Source organism: Thrips palmi, unplaced genomic scaffold (assembly GCF_012932325.1).
Source record: "Thrips palmi isolate BJ-2018 unplaced genomic scaffold, TpBJ-2018v1 HiC_scaffold_15, whole genome shotgun sequence".
NCBI classification, from domain to species: Eukaryota; Metazoa; Arthropoda; class Insecta; order Thysanoptera; family Thripidae; genus Thrips; species Thrips palmi.
The window spans coordinates 3,858,890-3,880,482 of NW_023144624.1; the positions used below are offsets into that span (position 1 = coordinate 3,858,890).

At 56.8% G+C, this 21,593-nt stretch overlaps 3 protein-coding genes across 8 annotated transcripts; 1 reads left to right on the forward strand and 2 right to left on the reverse strand.

Moving 5' to 3' along the window:
• Positions 1–8,095: 8,095 nt before the first annotated feature.
• Positions 8,096–12,493, reverse strand: LOC117640832 (adult-specific cuticular protein ACP-20-like). Its single transcript, XM_034377757.1, has 4 exons — positions 12,431–12,493; positions 10,583–10,744; positions 8,747–8,878; positions 8,096–8,402 (listed from the first exon to the last, which is right to left on the reverse strand). The coding sequence occupies exons 1-4, from the start codon at positions 12,437–12,439 to the stop codon at positions 8,151–8,153; spliced, it is 555 nt and encodes a 184-aa protein (XP_034233648.1). The 5' UTR covers positions 12,440–12,493; the 3' UTR covers positions 8,096–8,150.
• Positions 8,645–19,948, forward strand: LOC117640827 (major facilitator superfamily domain-containing protein 10). Of its 6 annotated transcripts, none has more exons than XM_034377749.1 (11): positions 8,645–8,880; positions 16,491–16,794; positions 16,893–17,088; positions 17,194–17,297; positions 17,368–17,526; positions 17,598–17,780; positions 17,868–17,973; positions 18,046–18,266; positions 18,345–18,435; positions 18,525–18,662; positions 18,746–19,948. In XM_034377749.1, exons 2-11 carry the CDS (start codon positions 16,504–16,506, stop codon positions 18,838–18,840), a joined length of 1,584 nt encoding a protein of 527 aa, XP_034233640.1. In that variant the 5' UTR covers positions 8,645–8,880; positions 16,491–16,503; the 3' UTR covers positions 18,841–19,948. The 6 variants fall into 6 exon arrangements, with proteins under 6 accessions (XP_034233640.1, XP_034233642.1, XP_034233639.1 ...); XM_034377751.1 differs by lacking the exon at positions 8,645–8,880 and adding an exon at positions 9,648–9,724; XM_034377748.1 differs by lacking the exon at positions 8,645–8,880 and adding an exon at positions 15,139–15,698.
• Positions 19,508–21,501, reverse strand: LOC117640833 (spermatogenesis-associated protein 17). Its single transcript, XM_034377758.1, has 6 exons — positions 21,362–21,501; positions 21,273–21,282; positions 20,676–20,843; positions 20,456–20,598; positions 20,321–20,381; positions 19,508–20,239 (listed from the first exon to the last, which is right to left on the reverse strand). The coding sequence occupies exons 1-6, from the start codon at positions 21,370–21,372 to the stop codon at positions 20,090–20,092; spliced, it is 543 nt and encodes a 180-aa protein (XP_034233649.1). The 5' UTR covers positions 21,373–21,501; the 3' UTR covers positions 19,508–20,089.
• Between the last annotated feature and the right edge of the window lie 92 nt (positions 21,502–21,593).

A 21,593-nucleotide genomic window follows, 5' to 3' on the forward strand; every position in this document is an offset into this window, starting at 1 on the left:
CATCAGCATTCGGCACTTTTGCAAGTGCGTTTTGTAGCGTCGCCAAATAAGGCATGCGGCCGACAAAAATCCCCATGAAGCACCACGAGAGGCATGGCCTGCCCACACCAGCGCCACCAGCGTCATCGCGGACAACAACAAGAGGGCGGAGGCGGGGCGGGCCGCTTCGAGGCAGAGTGTCTGTCCGGCCCCGTGCTTCCGGCTGCAGGCTGCTTCCGAAGGCTCCGAACAGCGCTCTCGTCGCTCTGTCTCTCTCGCACTCCTGCCTGGATAAGGGTGTGAGAGAGACAGAGCGATGCAAGGACTGTTCATCGCTAAAGGACGCCTGCGGATGGCAGCCCCCCGAGCCGCCCCCGCCACACCGCCCGGCACTGGGGTGCGGCGGACTGCCCACCCTGCGGCCGGAAGTGTGCCGATGTCACGGTGCGGGCCGCCTGGGCCGCATGGGCCGCATCGGCGAGGTCGGGCGTGCGGGTCACCGCGTCGTGGTCCACGTCGTGGTCCACGTCGCGGGGCCGTCGGGGCGTCGAGGAGGAGCCCCACGCCCTGCGGTGCCCTGCGGTGCCCTGCGGCCGAGGGAAAGGGACTCGTCGAGCACGTTGCGCCACGCCGGCGACGGCGGCGTGTTCGGCCCGACCGCGTTGTTGGGGTTGCGTGCCTCCATGTGCCGCTGTAGTGCACCACGGTGCACCACAGCGCACCACGCACCCATCCCTCTCCGTGGCCTTTGGGATTTACATGTATAGTGTGTTTTCTCATTTATGGCATGTCGCCGATGTGGTGCGGCGGGGCAGGGGGCGTCGCGGCGCGGCCTGTGCTCCCGTATACTCCAGTGCATACAGTGCAGCAGTGCAGTTCCCAGAGCGCGTCTGCCGCGTCGGCCGTTGCACTGGTGTGGCACTGCACTGGCTGCACTGGCTGCTGCACTGGCTGCTGCACTGTCTGCTGCACTGGCTGCTGCAGCTGCGGCCTGTGGAATGTGGGTCGGCAGAGGAGCAGCGCCACGCCGTGCCCTGGCCGTGGCCCTGGCCGTGCCCTGGCCGTGCCGCCGCCATGTCGTTGTACAGTCGCCACACCGTGCAGCGCCTCGCGGCGTGCGGCAAGGCGTGCGGCAAGGCGCGCCGCGTCCCCAGGGCCCAGGGCAAGGCCCAGGGGCTTCCACCCGCGCCGCCGCGGCCGCGCCGTGCTGGCCATCACGGGCACCACGGGCACTGTGTGCATGCAGCCTTGGTGGGCGGATGGTGCGGGACGGCGGCCTGGGGGAGCCTTTCCTTTGGCGGGGGTAGTACCAGGACGACGACGAAGACGACCACGACGACAACCACAACCACCACGACGACCGCAACGACAACACCCTCACGGTGGCGATGATACGCCAAACCTAACCTAACCGAACCCCCAGGCCACGGCGCCACGGCCACGGCAGATGGCGCGGCAGCACTGATCGGTGGCCAACAAGTGAGGCAATAAGGCTGCAGCGCGCTCCGCCCGCGCCGCCCGCTCCGCCGATCCGTATGACGGTCTCCACCATTAGCGAGCTCTTGGAAAAAGTGAAAGGGGTCAAAGTGCGCCGGGGACCTCAGTGGAGACCAGCTGCGTTGTCAACGAAATTGGTGAAATACTTATGCAGCTGCTTGCGCGCACGCTCTCCGCCCGTCCACCTGTCTGCCTGTCTGTCTGTCTGTCTGTCTGTCTGTCTGTCTGTCTGTCTGACTCTCTGTCTGCTCGTCCCGATGCGCCCATTCAGGACTGGCCCGACATTTTCGCTGTGTGCCCTGAGGAGCATTCCCCGTGCCCATGCGCCCCGCGCCTGACAGTGCGGCCGCACTGACCCCATTCGCGCCGAAATCTTGCAACTTTACCGTCAAGGGTGATTATGCCGAAGGCACACACACAAAGCTGCTGCTCGAGACGGGCGGGGTGCCGACCGGAGGCCGACTCGACGCGGTGCTCTTTTCTGTAGCTCCTCCTGGCCTGGCTGGCCTGGCCCCGCGTGCCTGCAGTGTCTGCAGTGTCTGCACAGCAGCAACGGCAGAAGCGCGTGTTGAGTGTTGACAAAACGATGCATTGTCTATGGAGCCCATTCCAACTAAGTAAGGCACGCGGCTGAATGTGTCATTTCAGCCTCTGCTCCGCGGGGCTCCTCGCGACGAGTCTCGCAAACACTTAACGTGATTCAAGCCGCGCCGCGCCGCGCCGCCGCCACAAGCCGGTAACTGAACGGGGCCGCCGGGAGAGATGCGCGCGGTCCGGCCGTGCGTCGCGGCGCGTCGTGCGCTGCGTCCACGGCGCGGCGCATCGCGCACCGCGCACCGCGTCGTCTGCTGCCGACACAATGCCCTTCCCTTATCGGCGGCCGGACCATTGTGCGCGCAGCCTTGGCGCCTTGGCGCCTTAGAGGACAGGATGGCGGTGGCGAGGAGCAAGCGAGTCCGGAGGACCGCCGCCTTTTTCTCCGGCCATCCCCCGTTTTTGTTTTGGCAGTGCGGCGTCCCGTTGACGGCGGGGGCGTGGGGCACAACCGGGGGACACTGAGGGGCCGGCGGCGGGCTGCATCTCGGGGGACAGATCGACGAGCTAAATGTCGGCCATTATCATTACCTACGGCTCGCGCTGCTCGCGCTGCTCTCGCGTCACGCGGTCCTCGCGGCACTGCCGGCCTAGTGGCCCTGGCGGCCCTGGCGGCCTGGTGGTGGCGGTCCAAGTGGCCGCGCACGTTTCTCCATCGCCATATTTATCGATAGGGAACACGGAGTGTGTTTCGGCCGACCCCGCACCCCGCGCATGCTAAGTGCGGGTTAAATGGCTCTGCTGCTTTAATTGCGCACGGAGCCTTTCCGTGTCACCGGGCTGCCCTCACGTCCCAGCTGCATGTCGTCCCGGCTGCGTGCCGTCCCACCTGGGTGTCGTCTCCCTGGGTGCCATCCCACCACGGCCAAAACCAACGGAAATCACTTTGTCGCTTCAGCCGTGCGGGGCGACGTTCCCCTGTGCACGTCCGCGGTGCGCGTCGTCGCCGAGGTGCTCCGCGGCCTTGGCGGCCTCCTCGACGCCGCGCGGCGTGGCGCTCCGAGTAATTAGAAGGGCCCTGCTCCCCTTTATGGCGTGCCGACGGCGTGTCATCTCGTTCCTGGAGTCTGCAACCCGCGACTAGCCTGCGCGCTAAACGCTGCTGCCTCGCGGCCGAGGCGCGCCTCGTCGCCAAGGTGCTCGGGCCGCGTGGTCGTCCGTCGTGGCGACGGAACCTACGGAACCGGATGCGGCGCCGGGCGTTGCGCGCGCCTTGTGCCTGCTCCGCCTGCCCCGCCTGCCCCGCCTGCTCGTCGGATGGCCGATGGCCGCCGGGCGTGGGAGGTCCACGACGACCGTCCGCCGTGCGCCGCGCCGTCCGCGGAGAGCGTCGCGACAACTTTGTCCTCGGGGGGGAGTCTATGCCGTCCCGTCCCGTCCAATCTGTATACTGATTCCGAGAGCCACTTTGGTCGCTCTGTCTCTTTCGCACCTAAGAGGAACGCCCCACGTGTGCGAGAGAGACAGAGCGACGAAAACGACTCTCGGAATCAGTCTGCTGTGTAGGCTTGCTCGCCGATGGTCGCGAGGCGCAAGGCGCAACCGAGGCGCCGTCAATCACGACTGCAACAAAAGGTGGGGACGGCGATGGCGGGAATCGAACCAGGACCGAAAAAACGCGAGGGAATGGGAAACGGAAAAGCAAGATGGCACCACAGCGCCGCGCCATGCGTGGTCTGCGAGAGGCGCGAAAACTCCTGAAAATTATGGGTGGTCTTGTCCAAAGGCCGGAGGAGATGAAGAAGAAGAAGGAGGAGGAGGAGGATGGTCGCGATGGCTGTGCGTGCGTTGCCGGCGTTGCCGGGCACGGACACCGCGTCGTCGCGTCGCCCCACTGCCCCACCGCCGGCGCGGTGTGGTACAGTACGTGGGAGCGTGGCGGCCGGCAGGCCATAGGCAGAGCACCACTGCCGCGAGTCGAGCCACTGCCGTGGCGGCGCTGCACTGGATGCAGCACGCAGCGCGCGGCACGCAGGACATTACCATGCTATCGCTGCCCATCCAGTGTAGTGGCCGCTGATACGCCGCGCGTCGTGGCGCGGCAGTCCTCGCGGACCAATTAAAGGCGATCACGGCGCCGTTTTGGGACGCAACAGCAGATTCCGAACAGGGCTTTCGTCGCTCTGTCTCTCTCGCACCCCTGCGCGGCGCCCCGTGAGTGCGAGAGAGACAGCGCGACGAGAGCCGCGGTGTTCGCGGAGTCGGCCGGCAGGTTAGCGAGACAATAATTGCAGCACGTTAAGGGAGCTGCGTAGGTGCCACCTCGTGGTGCCACCTCGCAGCACCACGGGGCTAGGCCCAGCCCTGGCGCGCCAAAGGTCAAGGTCTGCCCTGCGCGGTGCGGTGCGGCGCGGTGCGCCGGGGTGACCCAGCCTTGCCCTCCGAGCAATAATTGCCCAGGCCGGCCCTGCCCTGCCCCCGCCCCTCACAGCATTGTTCTACTTCATGAATCGCTGCCCAAAGGTTAATGCTCTCACAGGCCGAAACTCAACACCCCGTTCAAACCAATGAGCCCTGTGCCCTGGGTGGCGCGCGGCGCTGCCCGCCCGTGCGTCCGCCCGCCCACCCGCCAGTCCGCCTGCATATCTCTGGCCGGCCATCTGCCTTCCGTCTGCTACACTGCGGCCGCGCGAGTTAGAGTGAAGGAAGCGGCAGCCGCGGCGTGCTTGTCTCTGCGCTTTACGGTGCAGGGGTTGGTTGCCAACCGCTGCGCAACTAAACGCGATCAGTTCCAATAGAGCTCACGACGCCACCCCCACCGCGCCCTGCTGCAGAGCCTGCTGCAGAGCCCTGCTCCGGCTCGAGCCGCTTATCTTCTTTAAGACCATCATTTGCCCTATCGCCCTTGTTTACGGCCGCCCCCCGACGATGACGCCGCGACACCGCAAGGCCAGCCCTCCCTGCCTCCCTCCGCCTCGCTAAATCGGCCGAGTGGCGAATCGGGACGCCACAGGTGGCGGCACCCAGACTCCGAGAGTCGTTTTCGTCGCTCTGTCTCTCTCGCACCTACACGGTACGCCCAATGAGTGCGAGAGAGACAGAGCGACGACAACGTCTCTCGGAATCTGGGTGCCGCAGTGCAGTACGCCCCGCGAGTACTGCAACGCGCTCAAGTCGCGCGGCCATCTTGATATCGGCGCCAATGCGCCAATGTCTCAGTCAGAGTGGATCTCGGAATGTGACCGCCGCTTGGTGCATGGCTGCATGGCTGCATGGCTGCATGGCGCTTGCAGCGTCAAGCCCCTCGGCAAGCCGTCCGAACGACGCTCCGCGCGCGGCTAACGCGGAGCGGGGGTTGGCTGGCAGGAGGGCCTGGCCGAGCCGGCGCTTGCGTGGCTCGCGGTGAGGCTCTTGGTGTGGCTGCGCCGCCATAACCTTTATCCCAGCCTCATCTGCGCGTCGTTACAATGCCGCCTGATTTGGTTACAATCAAAATATAACGCGATAGGGATCTGGGGCTGCCCGGCTCGGCTCGGCTCGGCTCGGCCCGGCTGCCTCTTCTCCGCCTCTGGGACCTGCGCGGTCTATGCCTATCCTCACGGGGCGTATGACGCTGCCGGCACGCCACTGCTGCCAATCCGGGGAGGTGACGCAACGCCGCAGGGCAGGGCAGGGCGGCAGGGCGCACTGCACGTATAAATCTCCGGCGATTATATTTTTTGTGGTGGCGCCGCGTCGCTTCCCAGCCCTCGTTATCGGACCGCGGCCCACCGTCTCAGTCTCAGTGGGGCGCGGACAGCAGGCGGCAGCAATGCCCCCGGCAGGTAGGCAATTTCCCCCCTCCCCTTCTCTCTAGTTTACTTTATTGGAACCCCCGGCGCAGCATCTGCCGGCCGTCCTTGCAGACCGAATGTGGAACGGCCAGCCAGGCAGGCAGCCAGCCGGTCAGGCGGCCAGCCAGAGCAGCCAGGCGGCGCGCGCCACCGCGGAGTCACACCTCCAGCAGTGCGGCAGTCACCTTCCGAACAGTGCTCCGCCCGCTCTGTCTTCCTCGCACCTTCCAGCGAAGCCAATTGAAGCTGCTCGCGCGTTCACCCTCCACTTGCCCCTTCAGCCGCCTGATTCAGCTGCCCGCACGCGTCGCTCTGTCTCTCTCGCACCTGTATGACCCACAACATGAGAGCGAGAGAGATAGAGCGGCAAGTGCAGACGAGTGCGAAGACCTTCAGCGCCTGTGAGATAGGCCACCGGCTCGACTCGCAGCACACTCCTGTAGAGACGGTGGCCTACCTCGCCCCTGCCTTCTCACGGGGCAAGGTAGGCCACCCTCTCTGCAACCGTGTGCTGCGGTCGGACCGATGGCCTGACTCATTACCATTGCTCACAGGCGCTGGAGGCCAACTTTCTGAAGTTAAAACCGCTCCTTCATGTTTTGCCCAAATTAACTCGATCTTAACTTTCGGGCTGCTGGCTTCCCAGTATAGTGCTGCAGTAGAGTGGAGAAGCCTTCCTGGCTGATTGACCCTCCACCCTCGTCGGTCCGGGAGGCTCTGGAGGGCACTCCGCTGCTCCGCTCGTGGGGCAACGCGTTGCAGACTGACAAATGAGGGTCGCGCTGCCGGTAAATCACGGATTGGACGCCGGGCGACGCGGTACGGCCGCGGCATCGCGCGGCATGCATCGCCGCGTCGCCGCGTCGCCGCCCGCCCCGTAATAGCGCCCTCCGGGCCGGGGTATCGCGGCGTCGGCGTCGCGGCCGTCGCGGCCGTGCCGTCGCCACGTGCTGACACTTTTACGGCGCCCGGCGGTCGAAATTGCGAGCACCTCCTGCCGCCGGGTGAGTCCGAAGGGTCGTTTCGTCGCTCTGTCTCTCTCGCACTCACGGGGCGCCCCCACGAGTGTGAGAGAGACAGAGCGACGAAACGACCCTTCGGAATCAGGCGGCTGCTGCTGCTTTTGCTGCTGCTGTTCTTGGGCACAGTGAGGCCGCGGAGGCTACTCCACTCGCACCGGGCTGGCCCTTTACGCCGCCTGCAGGCAGAGTCGCTGTCACTGTCGCACTCGTGGGGCTTCCCGTGGAGATGGGAGAGACAGAGCGACGAAATGGCGATTCCTCGGCATCGCTCTGTAGTCCCTGCAGTCCCTGTCCCAGGCGCGGCGCGGTTTCTCGCGGTGCGCGGCGGGCCCGTCGTGAGGCGGGCAGTGGCGCGCATTTCAAAACTCACGCGCAGTCGGGCAGGGCCTGGCAGGGCCGGCATCGACGACACGGAAGGCGATTTGGTATTCCCCCGCCGCCGCGGCGAGGCGCCAGGCCAGGCCAGGGGGAGCTCCCTGATTGGTCGGAATCTGCATATAGCGCGTCCCCAGTCCCCAGCGCCGGCGCGGCGGCATGGTCGCCGATGGATTGCCTGGTAGTAGTCGTGCCTCCCGCAATGCCTAGTCCAGCCCGCTCCAGAATCTCTCTCTCTTGCTCTGTGTCCCTACTCCCCCTACTCCCCTCTCCCGGGACCGCGTTGACCTTTTCCACACTGCAAAGCACTGCAAAGCCTCTGCGGAGCCACTAGTAACTGCCGTCACTCAGGGGCACGGGCGCGTCGCGGAGCACGGCATGGCGGTCACCCTCCCTGCTACTATGCTTTGCATTCCTCTTTCGGTTTTGTTTTGTTTTTGAAATTGGCGAGCCCGCCTGCCGCGTCTGGCCCTGAGCGGGCTGCCATCTAGCCGTCAATGTCAACTGATAAGTACATGCCTCGACTGGGTCATTGCCAGGCCACGGCGCCACGGCGCGCCGCCACCGCCAGCAGCTTCTCCAGCTTCCTGCCTTCCTGGCGGGGAGGAAGGCCTTCTTGGTGCCCTGGAGGAAGTGCGGCAGGGCTGGGCCGGGCTGGGCGGCAGGGCTCGGGGCAGCCTTCCGTGCCCAGAACCCCATCACTGGGATAATGACGATGGAACGATACCCCGAGATTGGACACGGCGCCTGGACCAGCGAGCAGCCAGCGAGCAGAGCCTCGGCTGGGAATGGACTCAGCCATGCGGGATGGCCAACAACAACAACAACACGGCAGAGGTAACTTAACAAGGAGCAGTCTTTATTTCCAACAACAACAACAGTAACAACACGGCGAGCCGCCGTCCTAGGTCTAGGGGTGCGAGGGCGTCCACTTGGAGCTGTGGTCGCCGCCGCCGGTGCTGTAGGAGGAGCCTCCCAGGGACGACGACGACCCCAGCGAGTACTCGCCGCCGGACAGGTGGTCCGAGCCCAGCGAGCCCAGCGACGCGGCGCCGGCCCAGCCGTGGTCGGCGGACGCCACCACCTTGGGGTGGGACGCCTCGCCCTCGTACTGCACGTTGGCGTTGTAGCCGTTCTTCCAGTCGGCCGTGTACGTCACCACCTGCGGCAGCGGGAGCGGGGGGAGAACACTGGTTAGACTCACCGAGCAAAGCCTTACGTGCACCGGCTGCGCTCCGCCGCGCGGGTGCCGGATGGGTTGCCTAGCCCGAGGCGCTAGCTCCGCTCTGCACGTGTAGGAGTCCCACAGTGCACGCGCTGCGCCTGCGCCTTGCCGTTCACGCAGCCCAACCGGCCCGCTTAGGCCCGCTGCAGCCGAGCGAGCCTTTCCCATCGATTCGAGACGGCGCGGTGCTCGACAACGCCAATCAGAACGAAGCCGTTGGTGTTTGTCTCGCGCTGGCCGGGGCTCGTCTCGTCGCTTGCTTCGCTTGCTTCGCTTCTCACCTGCGTCCTGCCGTCGGGCAGCTGCACTCGGTAGTGGCCGGACACGGTGTGGCCGTCGCTCGCCTCCTGCTGGTTGAAGTCCAGGCCGTGGTGCGCGTCCTTGACGCCGTACCCGAACTTGTACGGCTTGCCCTGTGAGTACAGCACAGTGTAAGCGACACTCGTTTAGCTCTAGAGTAGCCCCGCCGCGCCGGCGGCGGCCTGTCGCCATAAAGAAGGAAAGGGACAAAGAAGAGCTTGATGGACCGCATTTCTCACGCCGACGTGGAGAAATTCTGTCAAATAATGGGTGGACGGCGCCACCGCTGTCGCCGAGCGCCGCGCCGCCGCGCCACCACGCCGCCGTGTGGAAAAGTTGCGACAGGCAAAACAGAAGCAGCTCGCGTAACTAGGCGAGATGCCTCGCACGGATAGAGGAGGGGGCCGGGGGAGGTGACACGCGGCGAGACGGCGTAATAGTACGCGCTGCGACACGGGGGTAATAGTACGCCTGCGACATTGAAAAGTACGCGGCGAGACGGGGTCATAGAGCAGGCGGCGGCAGTGGTAAAAGTACGCGGTCGGGGTAAAAGTACGCTCGGCGGTAGGGGTAATAGTACGCGGTGACACGGGGTAATGGCACGACGTGCTCCTACACCGTGAATACATGCGACACGGGCTGGCGGGGCTGGCTAATGGGACGGGGCCACGCGGGGCACACGGTGACAGCAGGGTGGCTATCGCGCGCGTCCAGTTTGGAGCAAGTTTCGCTGTACGAATGCAGTTGTCGCCGGGCACCGGTGCCGGAGTCCCGAGTCCCGGACTGGTATCAGTGCTTTGCCGCGTCGCCGCGTCGCTTCGCAGGTGCCACGCCCGGCGGCCGGCCGGGCCGGGCGAGCAGGTTCGCCGCGCACTTCCTGGCGGACGGCCACGCGGACTCTCTGGGACTCCGGGACTCCCGCGGCGGTCGCCGGACGCATCCGCGCCGAGGTGCCCGAGGTACGTCCAGCGTCCAGCGCCGTTTAGTGTCGCGTGCCGGCCAGCCAGAGAGACTAGAGAGAGAGAGACTGGCCGGACGGGCGGACGCTGCGCGTCTCGTTACGTTTTAGCGTCACGCCGTGACTCGGGACGGCATAGTGACGTGATGCAACCGCGGGACGGACGGACGGAACGGACGGAACGGACACGGCGCATAACCAGGGCACATGTCGCTAGGCTGGTGTGGCGGTCTGTTTGAAGCCGGGCTGAGTAGTGTTTAATGAGTGGCTCTAAGAGCACCAATCACTTTCCTTTTTCAAAACGGGTAATTAAAACAATGTAAGTTACCCCTAAGTTACAACCAAGAATCAAGAAAAACTAAATCTTCAAATGAATGAAAGCGCGAAAAGAGCTAAGAATTGGCTTCCACACCCCCGCCCCAGTGTTGCTCTAAGTGATCGTTCAATTATTTTTCTCTTCGCGCTACCGTGCACGCCGAGACGCGGCACGGCGGCACGCACCAGTCGGCGCTTTGCACTGCTCTGCACTCCGAGGCGCCATAAACCGCCAAAGTGCCGAACGAAGCGCGCCGCGCCGCGCCGTGCCGCTCATCGCCGAACGAAAGGTAACGCTCGCTAACGTCGGCGGGGCCTAACGGCTGCCCAGCGGCCGTGACGTGCCGTGACGCCGGGGAAAGGGGCGGGGCTGCTGCAGTTACGCGGACGCGACCAGTAAAACGGCGCCGAGGCGTCCGACATGGATCTGTATGGAAAGTTTGCTCAGCTGGCTCGGTAGTGAAGTCGTTACACGCCCCGCCACGCCCGCCGCGAGTACCATCGGATGGCGTGCTCTAATTGCGGAGAGATTGGCGCGGTTTACCTCCTCGTGGTGGTGCTCGTGGTGCTCGTGGTGCTCGCCCTCCAGGGGCAGGTGGGTGATGTGGCCGAGCGAGGACGCGCCCTCCAGCGACCTCCTCGAGGACACGACGCCGGCGTGGACGCTGGCGGCCCCCAGGGCGAGCACGCACAGGGCGGTGTACATCTGGAACGGTGCGAAGCCAAACAGTCAATCAAGAAGAGGGCGTGAAAATAAAGAGAAAGAGGGGAGAACGGCGGGTATTCGAACCCACGGCCATCGCACAGTGACAGGTGCGGTGGGGGGGGGGATTTCCCCAAACGCCTGGTGGTAGGCAACCAGCATCACATGCCCCTGTAGGTAGGCAAAATGTACTCAATCGCCCCTCCTGTCGGGGGCTCCTTAAACCGCGCCTGCAAAGTGGGGACCGGCGGCCAAAATTCTAGACGCGTTTTGAACTCCAGAGTCGCTAAATGGGACTCGACCCGAGCGTGTGACCCGTTCCTTGCTCTCTGAACGAGGAATCCATTGGTGGGGTCACACGCTCGGTTTCGAGTGAGTCCTGTTCAGCGACTCTGGAGCTCAAAACGCGTCTAGAGTTTTAGCCGCCTGCGCCGGTCTTCTGGCACACTGTGCGCCGTTTTGTCGTGCCGGTGCTTTGTTGTTGCGCGCGTCCGCTCACACGCACTGCTCCAGTCCGGCGGTGGCGGCAGGCAGTCCCACCGTCCAGGAAACACTTTTACAGCGGGCATTCCGGGATGGCGTTCCTGATGACGTCCCTGCCCTCTACTTCCGAGTCTGGATGGGCACGCCCGGCACGCCCTGCACGCCGGCACGCCGTGCGCGGGAAGGCACGGAAGGCGCGTGCGTGCGCGGAACGGCGGCACGCGCGGCTCCTCCGGGAAGATGGCGCCCGATCGCATCTAGCGCGATCCAGCGCCGCGGACTCGGCCGCGGCGCACGCATTGCCCTATCGGCGTCTGGCTCGCGTTTCGCGCGGTTCGCGGGCCTCGCCGCGCGCAGCCACAAAGAAAGGGGCAGGCCGACACCCGCCAACACCCCTACCCCGCGAGCGGGCTGGCTGGCAAAGCCTCTCGCCCGACTCGTCGTCGAACGCTTCACCCGCTGGCAAAGCACACAGTCGCGCAAATTCGGAACACATTCAAACGATACCCATTGATGGTGATCCTTCTTGCCCCTGCCCCAGTTTCGGCTTGAACCAAGGCGTGTGGGCAGGGCAATGTGTTCCTATGTGTTCCTGGTTTTCGACCCGTAGCAGTACGTATTAGTGGGCAACAGGCGGCCTGCTCTGTGTCAGCAAAGCTGGCAAGTCTCTAGAACCATCCCCGTTCTTCAGCGCGACTTCCGACCCGGGAGGAAGGACCTGTAGTTAGACTGCAGTTTAAACTGCAGGACAAACCTATAGTCCGGAAACTGCAGTCAAAAGTGACTGGTAACTACAGATTAACTATTGAGATTAACTAATGATAGATTTTGCAAGGAGAAAATGTGTGTGTCACGTTCGTTTGAATAACGGTGTTACATTGGCTTAAACGTGACACTTCCGTAAGGATGTCACGAATGTCACATTCGTTTGAACGTGGATAAGCTTACACTCAAACGAATGACAACTTAAAACTCACGCTTGAAATAAACCTCTCTTGAGTAACGAATCATGAATACAGCACAACGGGGCAACCCCTATTGAAGTCCCATGTTCACTTGAGCGCCTGGGATTTCTTGAAATCCATCTTTTCCCCCCAAAACACCACAAACTTAGCAAAAGTTGAGCGCCAAATCCGACGAAATCTCTTCCCCATGGAAATCTTGTGCACCCAAATCATGAAAAGCGGTGGCCCCTGCTGCACTCACCTGCTGCATGGCTGCTGCTGTATCCGTGGCTCGTCCTTGGCTGCGCTCTTGGCAGTGATGGGGCTGCAGGGGCCCCAAGGCTTTTGTACGCGGCCGGCGTGCGCGGCGCCAAGGCAGCGCCAAGGCAGCGCCGGGGCAGCGCCCCACCCCTCTGGCCGCCCAACCACTGCTCCCACCACCCCGTGCAGCCCGAGCACACATCACTGGATTTGCTTGGCTGCAGACAGATGACCGGATAGGCCCCACCCCGCACCATGCACCCCGCGCGGCACGCGGCACGCGGCGCCACGCCACTCGGCGAACCCCTTGCGGCAGCATGGCGGCAGGGCCGCGGCCACCGTCCCTGGCATTGACGTGTGTCCTGGTCCACCGAAGGCTGCCCGAAGCGAAGGACATGGAATGGGACGAGCTGACGTGACTGTCGCACCGACGGCCCAACAGTCAGGCTGCATTGCGTCACGGGGCACTTGTCGTGCGTGGGGAGGGCGGCCGGACTTCCGCGTACATTTCGGTGCTCGGTCGGTCCTTCATTCATTCTTATTCATTCAGCCATGCATTTGTTCATACAATGGTGCTTTCATTCGTGCATCGATTCATTCAATCTGTATTCAATCTATACTCAATCTATATTCAATCTATTTTCAATATTCATTCATTCATTCATTCATTCATTCATTCATTCATTCATTCATTCATTCATTCATTCATTCATTCATTCATTCATTCATTCATTCATTCATTCATTCATCATTCATTCATTCATTCATTCTTCATTCATTCGCATCATTCATTCATTCATTCATTCATTCATTCATTCATTCATTCATTCATTCATTCATTCATTCATTCATTCATTCGTCAATTTATTCGGCATTCATTCATTCATTCATTCATTCATTCGTCTATTTATTCGGCCATTCATTTGGCCACTTAACTATCAATGAATCCATTCGTGCCTTGATTCGCTCGTCAATCCGTTCATTGAACCTGGTCGTCGGAGAGTGCACGTGACAGCGCAAGAATTTTAATTCCTATCGTTAGTGTTTGTCTGGATAGCGCGCCTCGCCGGCCGGGCACGGCTCACGGCGGCGCGGGCACGAAAATGATGCTGTTTGTTAATAAATTCCTTGCGTGGTCGAGAGTCGTTGGCCGTGGTGTTGGCGGAAATGTTTTCAGATGGACCTGGATGGTTTCCAGGAAAGGGTTGTTCCGGCCGGCCGCGCGAGGCACGTATAGAGTGGCTGTGGATAAACACGTAGTGTTCTGATGCGAGTGGCGGATCCAGAGGCTCGGTCTTAGAGGGGCACGGGTGAATTGAGACTTTTTGGCTACTTTCAAGGGCAAAGAGTGTGCTTTTGCCTTCCTTTTAGGCGGCCATCTCCGGTTCGGTTAGTTTAGGTTAGAGGGGGGCTCGGGAAGGGGGGCACTATTGCGTCTCATCGCCTGATTCTGCCTCTATAGTTACGGGCCAAACTAGCCCTATTTTTTCAGCTTCGGGTGGAGGTGCTTGCAGCTTGCTGACGCTAGTGGCGCCTAGCCGGACGTTAGGTGTGCGCTAAGTACCCCCTCCCCTCCCTCCGATTAGGGCCTAGCGTCTCGGCCCGGGCCAAGGGGTTCCGCTCGGCGCACGCGCAAATACGGATTTCGCGGCGTGTGTGTGTGTGTGGCCGAGCCAGTGTCCGGGTGTGCGCCGTTCCAGCCTTTCGACACTCGCATTTCCTTTATTTCGAGCCCGGCTTGCCGGCAGGCCAATTACAGAACTACAGGACGCGTGGGCAAGGAGGAAGGCTTAATCTAGTCCAGCCGCCCCACGCCCCGCCCCGCCGCAGTCTGCAGACTCCGGACCCCTGCCATTTTACGTCACTTTGTGTTCAGCCAGCAATGAGAAACTGGCAACAGGAGCTGCGAATGCTGCGAATAAACGCGGGCAGCAGCCTCTCTCTCTCTTTCCCTCGCTGGCTGCGGGTTCCGGATGGCGCGGTGGATGGGCGCGCCTGCACTGCAAGCGGCCTGCTCTGCAAAGGCACGGCAAAGCTTGATGCGATTTCGCTGCATCAATTTACACCTTTTGTAGTGGCGTACCTCTGCAGTGTAGTGTCTGCACGTGCCACCGAGCGCACAGTGAGGCGCACAGTGCACTGCACTTAGCCTTGGCAGCAGCGAAAGCGGAAGGCTGCGCAGGGCTTCGCACTCTACCAACGCCACGGACGGACGGGCAGCAGACTCATTCCGCGAGTCGTCTTCGTCGCTCTGTCTCTCTCGCACTCCTCGGGCGTCCCGAATGGGTGCGAGAGAGACAGAGCGACGAAAAGGACTCTCGGAAGGAGTCTGCAGCCGCAGCAGGCCGCAGCAGGCTGGCCAACCGGCAGTGCTCGCTGGACTGCTGCTCGCCGTGCTCGCCCCCTCCACCGTCTAATTGGTGTGCGACTTACTTATGCATCTGCTGTGGCGTCGGGCATTGCACTGCAGCGCATCGCACTCACCACCAGCACTAATTAGTTATTGTGTAACTGCGAGGCCCCGCCCCACCCCGCCCCCGCCGTGCCCTAGGCCCATGACCCTCCCCAACAACGAGCCCTGCTGACGTCATCAAGTACTACCACGCAAAAACGCGCCCAAGATCCACCAATGCCCGGAGAATGCAGGGGGCGTGGGGGCGTGGCGGTGGGCGGTGGGGCGGAGCGAGGTGGAGAGGGGAGGGGGAGACTCTTCCGTTCACGAACTCATCGGAAGTGGTTTGGTTAAACAAATTAAAAAATATTCGACTCTTCCCCAATTTGGGTCCGTGGATCCGTGAGCAGAGGTTGATGGAGCAAGTTGTAGAGTTAGATGACTCTACCCCAAATATAAGGCACTAGGGTGAGCGTAGAGTCCTAAAGGCCTTTAGGACTCTAGGTGAGCGTTGCATCTGCACAGAAATTCTCATACTGACAGCGCAGCTGTTCCGTACTGCCAACCTGGCATGTCAAACATGTGACCGAACCCTTTCTTTACTGATGGTTTATCCGTGGTTTATCGGGTTTTGTAGGGAGAAAAAAGCCAAATTAAGTACAAAAATATATTATGTTTGTTTAAAGACAAGAGTATTGTAGTTTTCAAAATTGAAATCGAAACTTTTACCGGAATGTCAAGGTGGCAGGTTGCATGTTGAGAAGAGAAAGTTTCTCTTAAATTTGTAAACAAGATTTGGCTTGTTTGACAACATCCTTGTACTGTCAGTACCCGTGACAGCAGCCTGTTAATTTTCGCGACAGCGAATCACCCAATGGTAAGGATGTCCCTACATGCGTCCGTTTGCCTATACGTTCGTGTCAGCGAGCAGCGAGCACGGATCCCTAGGTTATACTGTCACTTTCTCGAGGAGAGCCTTCTCTTCTTTGCGAACGTTATCCAGTTTGCGAAATGCAGGACCCCTTCAGATGACGCTTGAGCCGTCAAACCGTTCATTCTTTGTTGCTCTGGCTCTTCCATATCCTATCAGAAATCCTGGGTCATTTAATTAAAAGGATTGCCGGTCACCCCTTCCACGTCATTCGTCATTTGGCTGGGAGAAAGTGCCGAAAGTAGGTTACTTTGAAGGGACCGGGCGATCGGATCGAACCTTGTGCTGTACCAGTGATGCTGCGCTGCGTCGGCTGCTATCCATTATTTCATTTTGGGGCCTTTGATTTCCTCAAGATACTCTCAACCACTCATTTAACATAGCAGTGTTGTGAGGCAAGGTTGTTCTGCGTTTAAAAGTACGGGTAAATACCTCATGTCGCCTACTCATGTCATTTACTAGTCCTTTCACTTTTCTCTTCGCTCAGGCCCCTGAAGCTGAGATATTTTGTAGAGCTCTCCGCTCAAGCTCTTGTTCCAGTTATCTGACCCTCATGCCGTTCTGTCTTATCTGAGACTTGTGATTGTTTGCTCTTATGGTGGCAGGCCAGTCCAGTGGTTTTGTGTGGCTAGAAGCGAGCAGTCTGTTATTTGTCATCTTTGGGGACATACTGGTGGACTGCCATCATTGTGAAAATTGACAAAATTAACCACCTTTTTCATTTGTTTTCTCTTTTAGTCAAGAGTACACTATGGTACAAACAAGATCCTCAAGCCGTGCGTCTTCCAATCCAACAGCCAATGGTGGGTATGCCAATGGTGCTTCCACTAACGGAGTGTCCACCTTCAAGAAATCAGCCTCTTCTTTGACTGCGACTTCAAAGATGAAAGCTGACAATCTTTCTAACGGAAATAATTTGACCAAGAGAACATTTTCGAAAGATCAGCACCTTACTGAAACTGTGAATGGGAAAGCAAATGGAACTGCAAAGAAAGCAGAGGATGAGACAGACTCCTGCCAGAATGAGAAAACCCATCCAATGGTTAGTAGTTCTTGGGCAGGTCTCATGTCTTTTCCCATACATACTGATGTGCTTTCCGTAAAGTATTATGTTTGTAAACTTTGGATTCTTTTTTATAGGTTTATGTGGTGTTTGTATCATTGTTATTGGATCTGTTGGCCTTCACAATGATCTTACCACTTTTCCCCTCATTGTTGGATCATTATCACAAAAACGATGGGCCAGATGGTTTGTACCAAAGGATTCTACAAATTGTCAAGTACTTCCAAAATTTTGTTGGTGCACCTGATCAGTTCAACTCAGTTCTCTTTGGTGGTATGTAATCTTCCTTACATTTTCATTTTTGCTGATGCTATTAGGAGAAGCCTTTAGATCTGAAATAAACTGAAAATGAAATCTAATGGCTTTGCTTTACCCCAGGTTTTCTGGGATCCATGTTCAGTTATTTGCAGTTTGTAGCATCACCTGTTGTTGGAGGCTTGTCAGATGTTTATGGACGCAAAGCTGTTCTTGTGACATGCCTGGTAAGTGATTAAGTTGTGAGATACTTGCGGTATTTCTTAGTTTGAGCTCTCATCCATGTGTTCTGTTTAGGTTGGAATCGCTTCCTCCTATGCATTGTGGGCAGTATCCCACAGCTTCCTTCTGTTTGTCCTGGCACGCTTTATTGGAGGGCTCAGCAAAGGAAACGTCTCTTTGTCAATGTCAATTATGGCTGATGTATCAAGCAACAAAGCAAGAGGGGTTGGAATGGTAAATTGTGTTAAAAAAATTATTTTAAGTCTTTTTGCTGAAACTTACTAATGACTAAATTTCATTGTCAGGCTCTAGTGGGTATAGCCTTTTCTGTAGGCTTCATTGTTGGGCCTGTGATTGGTGCAGTTTTCTCAAAGTGGGCTCAAGCTCAGACTGGCGCTTGGTTCGTGTGGCCTGCAATGTTTGCTCTCTCTTTGTCAGTTGCTGACATTCTTTTTGTTGCTGTTTGCTTCAAAGAGACACTTCCTAAGGTATGTCATCTGATTGCTTGGTATCCTTTATTTCTGTTCTTACCTTGCTTCAGATTTAATTCTCAACTGTTTATTTTTTACCTTTAGGAAAAAAGAGCCACATCAGTTGCAAGTAGCCTTTCACAGGCTGCATCTTATATTTTTATTTTAGACTTGTTCAGATTTTCTGCTGTGAAAAATCTTCCAACGAAAGGTAAGGTCCTGTCTATTCTGATTCTTGTTGTTAGACATTTTCTATGAACATTATTCTAATTATTCTTATTAGATTTGAAGGAACTTCAGCGACTGGGTGTTGTGTATTTCATCTACTTGTTCCTTTACTCTGGATTGGAGTTCACTCTAACTTTCCTGACTCACCACAAATTTGCCTACACAAGAATGCAGCAAGGATGGATGTTCTTTGCTATTGGATTAACAATGGCAGTACTTCAAGGATCGTTTGTACGACGTGTGCCTCCTTCTCGAACTAAATCTACTGCAGTTCTTGTAAGCACTTAAGTTTTTTATTATGCATAGGTAGTAATTTATTGGCACAAGTGTCTTGATTTTCTGACTTCTTTTCAGGGACTACTTTTGATCATACCCTCATTTGTGTGTGTTGGACTGGCTACCACAAGTTTCCTACTCTATGTTGGAGTATTTCTTTTTGCTGTTTGTAAGTTTATTTAATGTTGTGCATCTTTCAAACATAAGTCAGTTAATATATGTATTTCAATTTTTTAAAACTTTTGTGTTTCTCCATAGCTACATCCATGGTTGTTCCCTGTATGACGACTCTGGTGTCAAGACTGGGAGCAGACCACCAGAAAGGAACTGTCATGGGCATTTTCAGATCACTTGGCGCATTAGCTCGAGCAGCTGGACCCATTGTAGCTTCATGTGGTGAGTACTTGTTCCACAAGCTGTTCTCTTGACATCTTCAACTCAAAAGTAATTACTATTGTTTGCTTGTTTACATATTGCAGCTTATTGGAGTGTTGGATCATCGACAACCTATTTGGTTGGGGGAGCTTTGTTAACTGTGCCCTGGTTCATGCTTAAGAGAAGTCTCCTTGAGTGAAATGTTATGAACTTGTAATTATCAGTATTACTTATATGACAGTATCCCGTAGGTAAAATAGTAAATAGGCTGGGACAAAAATGTTCCAAAGATTAGGGCAAAGAAATACAATGAAACTTTTTGTTTAGACCAATATTTTGCTTATTTTGGTAAAAGACTTATTTTTATTTAAGGACATTCTGTTGTGACTTTTTTGTGAATTTATTTAAGCCCTTTGTCTTTAGTACCTGACTGGCATAATGTTCTTTTTTTTTTGTCAACGGTTGTGGTTACATCCATATTTTATGGTATCAATGACTAGATTTTAATGTATGCAGCGTTGTCTCTTAAAAAGGTGCAATCACCGAATTAAGATCCTCACAAATCAGTATCTTCTTCCTGCTTCTATCACTTATTTATTAAATGAGGCACTTGAAGTGCCTTTTCTTATATAGTGAGGAGCTTTCTGTAAACTGGTCATGAAGCTATCCAAAATGAGTCTATAGTTTGCAACTGCTTATAAATAATAATGTGAATGAGCTATGAGGAACTGCTATTATAGTACTGTGAGTATACTAAGTATGTGAGTGTCCGTCCATTAGATTATTATTTATTCTTTTTTTTTTGTGGGTGGCTTTGAGTCTTTGACAATGAAATAGGACATAGGTAACTGAAACAAACTATACTGTGATTTTTAAACTTCTTTCCTTGTAATCATGTACTGTCTTTTTCTATTTTTACAAGCAGCATTGTAAGCTGTGTCAAATAATTTCATAACATGAAGTTTTTCTTTTTTTTTACAAAATATTTCTTATTGTAGGTAACAGGCATGCTATTCAATCAAGTTTTTGACTTCTGCTTTTAATCAGTGTGGTACTTACGAATTCCTGTCACAAATCTTTTTCTTATGCTCATCCACTTCATTTCTTCAACTTTTGATTTTAAAAAAACTTTATGACAGTGCCATTTTTTTTTACATATTGACTCATCTAGAGTAAGTCTTTGTTTTTCTGAAAAAATTTACTTATATTATTTTTGTCAGAAAGCTAAAATAACATGTATGTCCTGGGTCTTGCATCTTGCATTACAGGTGCAGAGTTAAGTCAATAAATCATTATGAAAAACATAATTTTCTTAATGTTTTCACTCTTTGATTTAATTGCATTTTCTTTACTGTTCAATCTATCACAATTGTCACATTTTCTTCTGTATTACTTTCATTCTTATCCTCAGAGCTAGGGAGGTCATAGTGTAACACATGTATCTTCTCCTAAGTTGCAATACTTTGAAGACTTCTTAGTCGCGATTTCCAGATCTTTGGAAGGTGCACAGCCCTCTGTACAGAAAGTTTTTGACCTTGTGTTGCTTCCCACTCTAAGGCTCGAACTTGATCGGCCAGTCCAGTACAGTTTTCTGGATGCTGACAGAATTAAAGTGTTTCTTTTAATAATTTGATTGGAATTTGAACTTGTTAGTTCCCTAAAGATTAAAAGGTACTCACAGGTGTGGACAGTGTGCGAAACCTAACTTTCCGCAGCCCATCCTCTACTGCTCGAGCGCACCTACACATTTAAACCAAGTGTAAAGAAGCAGTTTTGTGTTTCCAATAACTCTTTTCCAAGGGTAGATGACTTACGGATTTCTGGTAGAATTAAAAACTCCTGGAGTTGATTTTGTTGAAACAAGATGATGCAGTTTGCGTAAAACTACTTGGGAGCATTTTTCAGCCTCGTACTCTGCCAGAGAGCGATCTTGTTTTTCGAGAAGTTCTCTTTGATCCTGTTGAGAAGGAATCAAGTTTAAGTCGACACGAAGTTTCTTTGCCGGTCTACAACTAGCCTGCAGCCAGAGCGTACCATCATCTCCTGCATGAGGTGGTGGCCCCGGAGCAGACAGCGCGCCCTCCACGCGACGTAGATGTGGTACGAAAACACCTTCTTCCTCGCCCAGTGTCCGCGCCATGCGGCCTGAATCGTCGTGGCGGCCCTCTGGTATATTTGGTGCAGTAGGCTCGCGATGTCGTCCTGCGGCACAGCGAGGGGTGTGTTACCGTGTCTACACTTTAAGGCGTCAGGCTTCACCACGCCGGTCGGCGTGTGCTGCGGGTCTGTCTGCGTCACAGGCGTCCGGCCTACATGAACTTGAACTTGAGAGGCACGCCACGCGTGGATATAGAAAGAGGGGGGGGGGAGAGAAAGGGGTTTTTGCCCCCACCGTCTCCATGGCACCTAGATACCGCTTGAAGGGCAGGCAAAAAGTGCTGCATTCCCCTTCCCCACAGGCCGGTGGCCCACTGGACTCTACTCCCACCATGCTCCCACCTGCAGGTCGGCTTTCACGGCCACCCTGCAGGCGTGCCCCCTCCAGAGTCGCTGGATGACGGTGGCCGCGGCGTGGCACTGCGCGAGGCGCCGCCGTGCCGCCAGCCCCCTCGCCGCGGCCTGGATGGTTACCGCTGCGTGCCTGCAGAGGCAATAGCAGGTCAAGACGGATTTGGCCGTGGCCGTGACTGAGGCACGCTCTCGGGCGTCGAATGACTCACATTGGGTCCATGGCGCTCTGCTCGTCGCTCTCCGGGTACACACAGCTAGCTACACCGCTACACTGCTCACTGCTCTGGACACTCTCCCGCGCAATAATGGGGCTCTGGACGCGGCTGCGTTTGAACGGGCGCGCCCTTCTTTTGTCGGCAGTGTTGCGGGTGGGCGCGGCCGCGCGGCAACACTGGAGCCGAGCCGGGCCGAGGCAATGACCTCCTTGTGACCGTGCCGCCG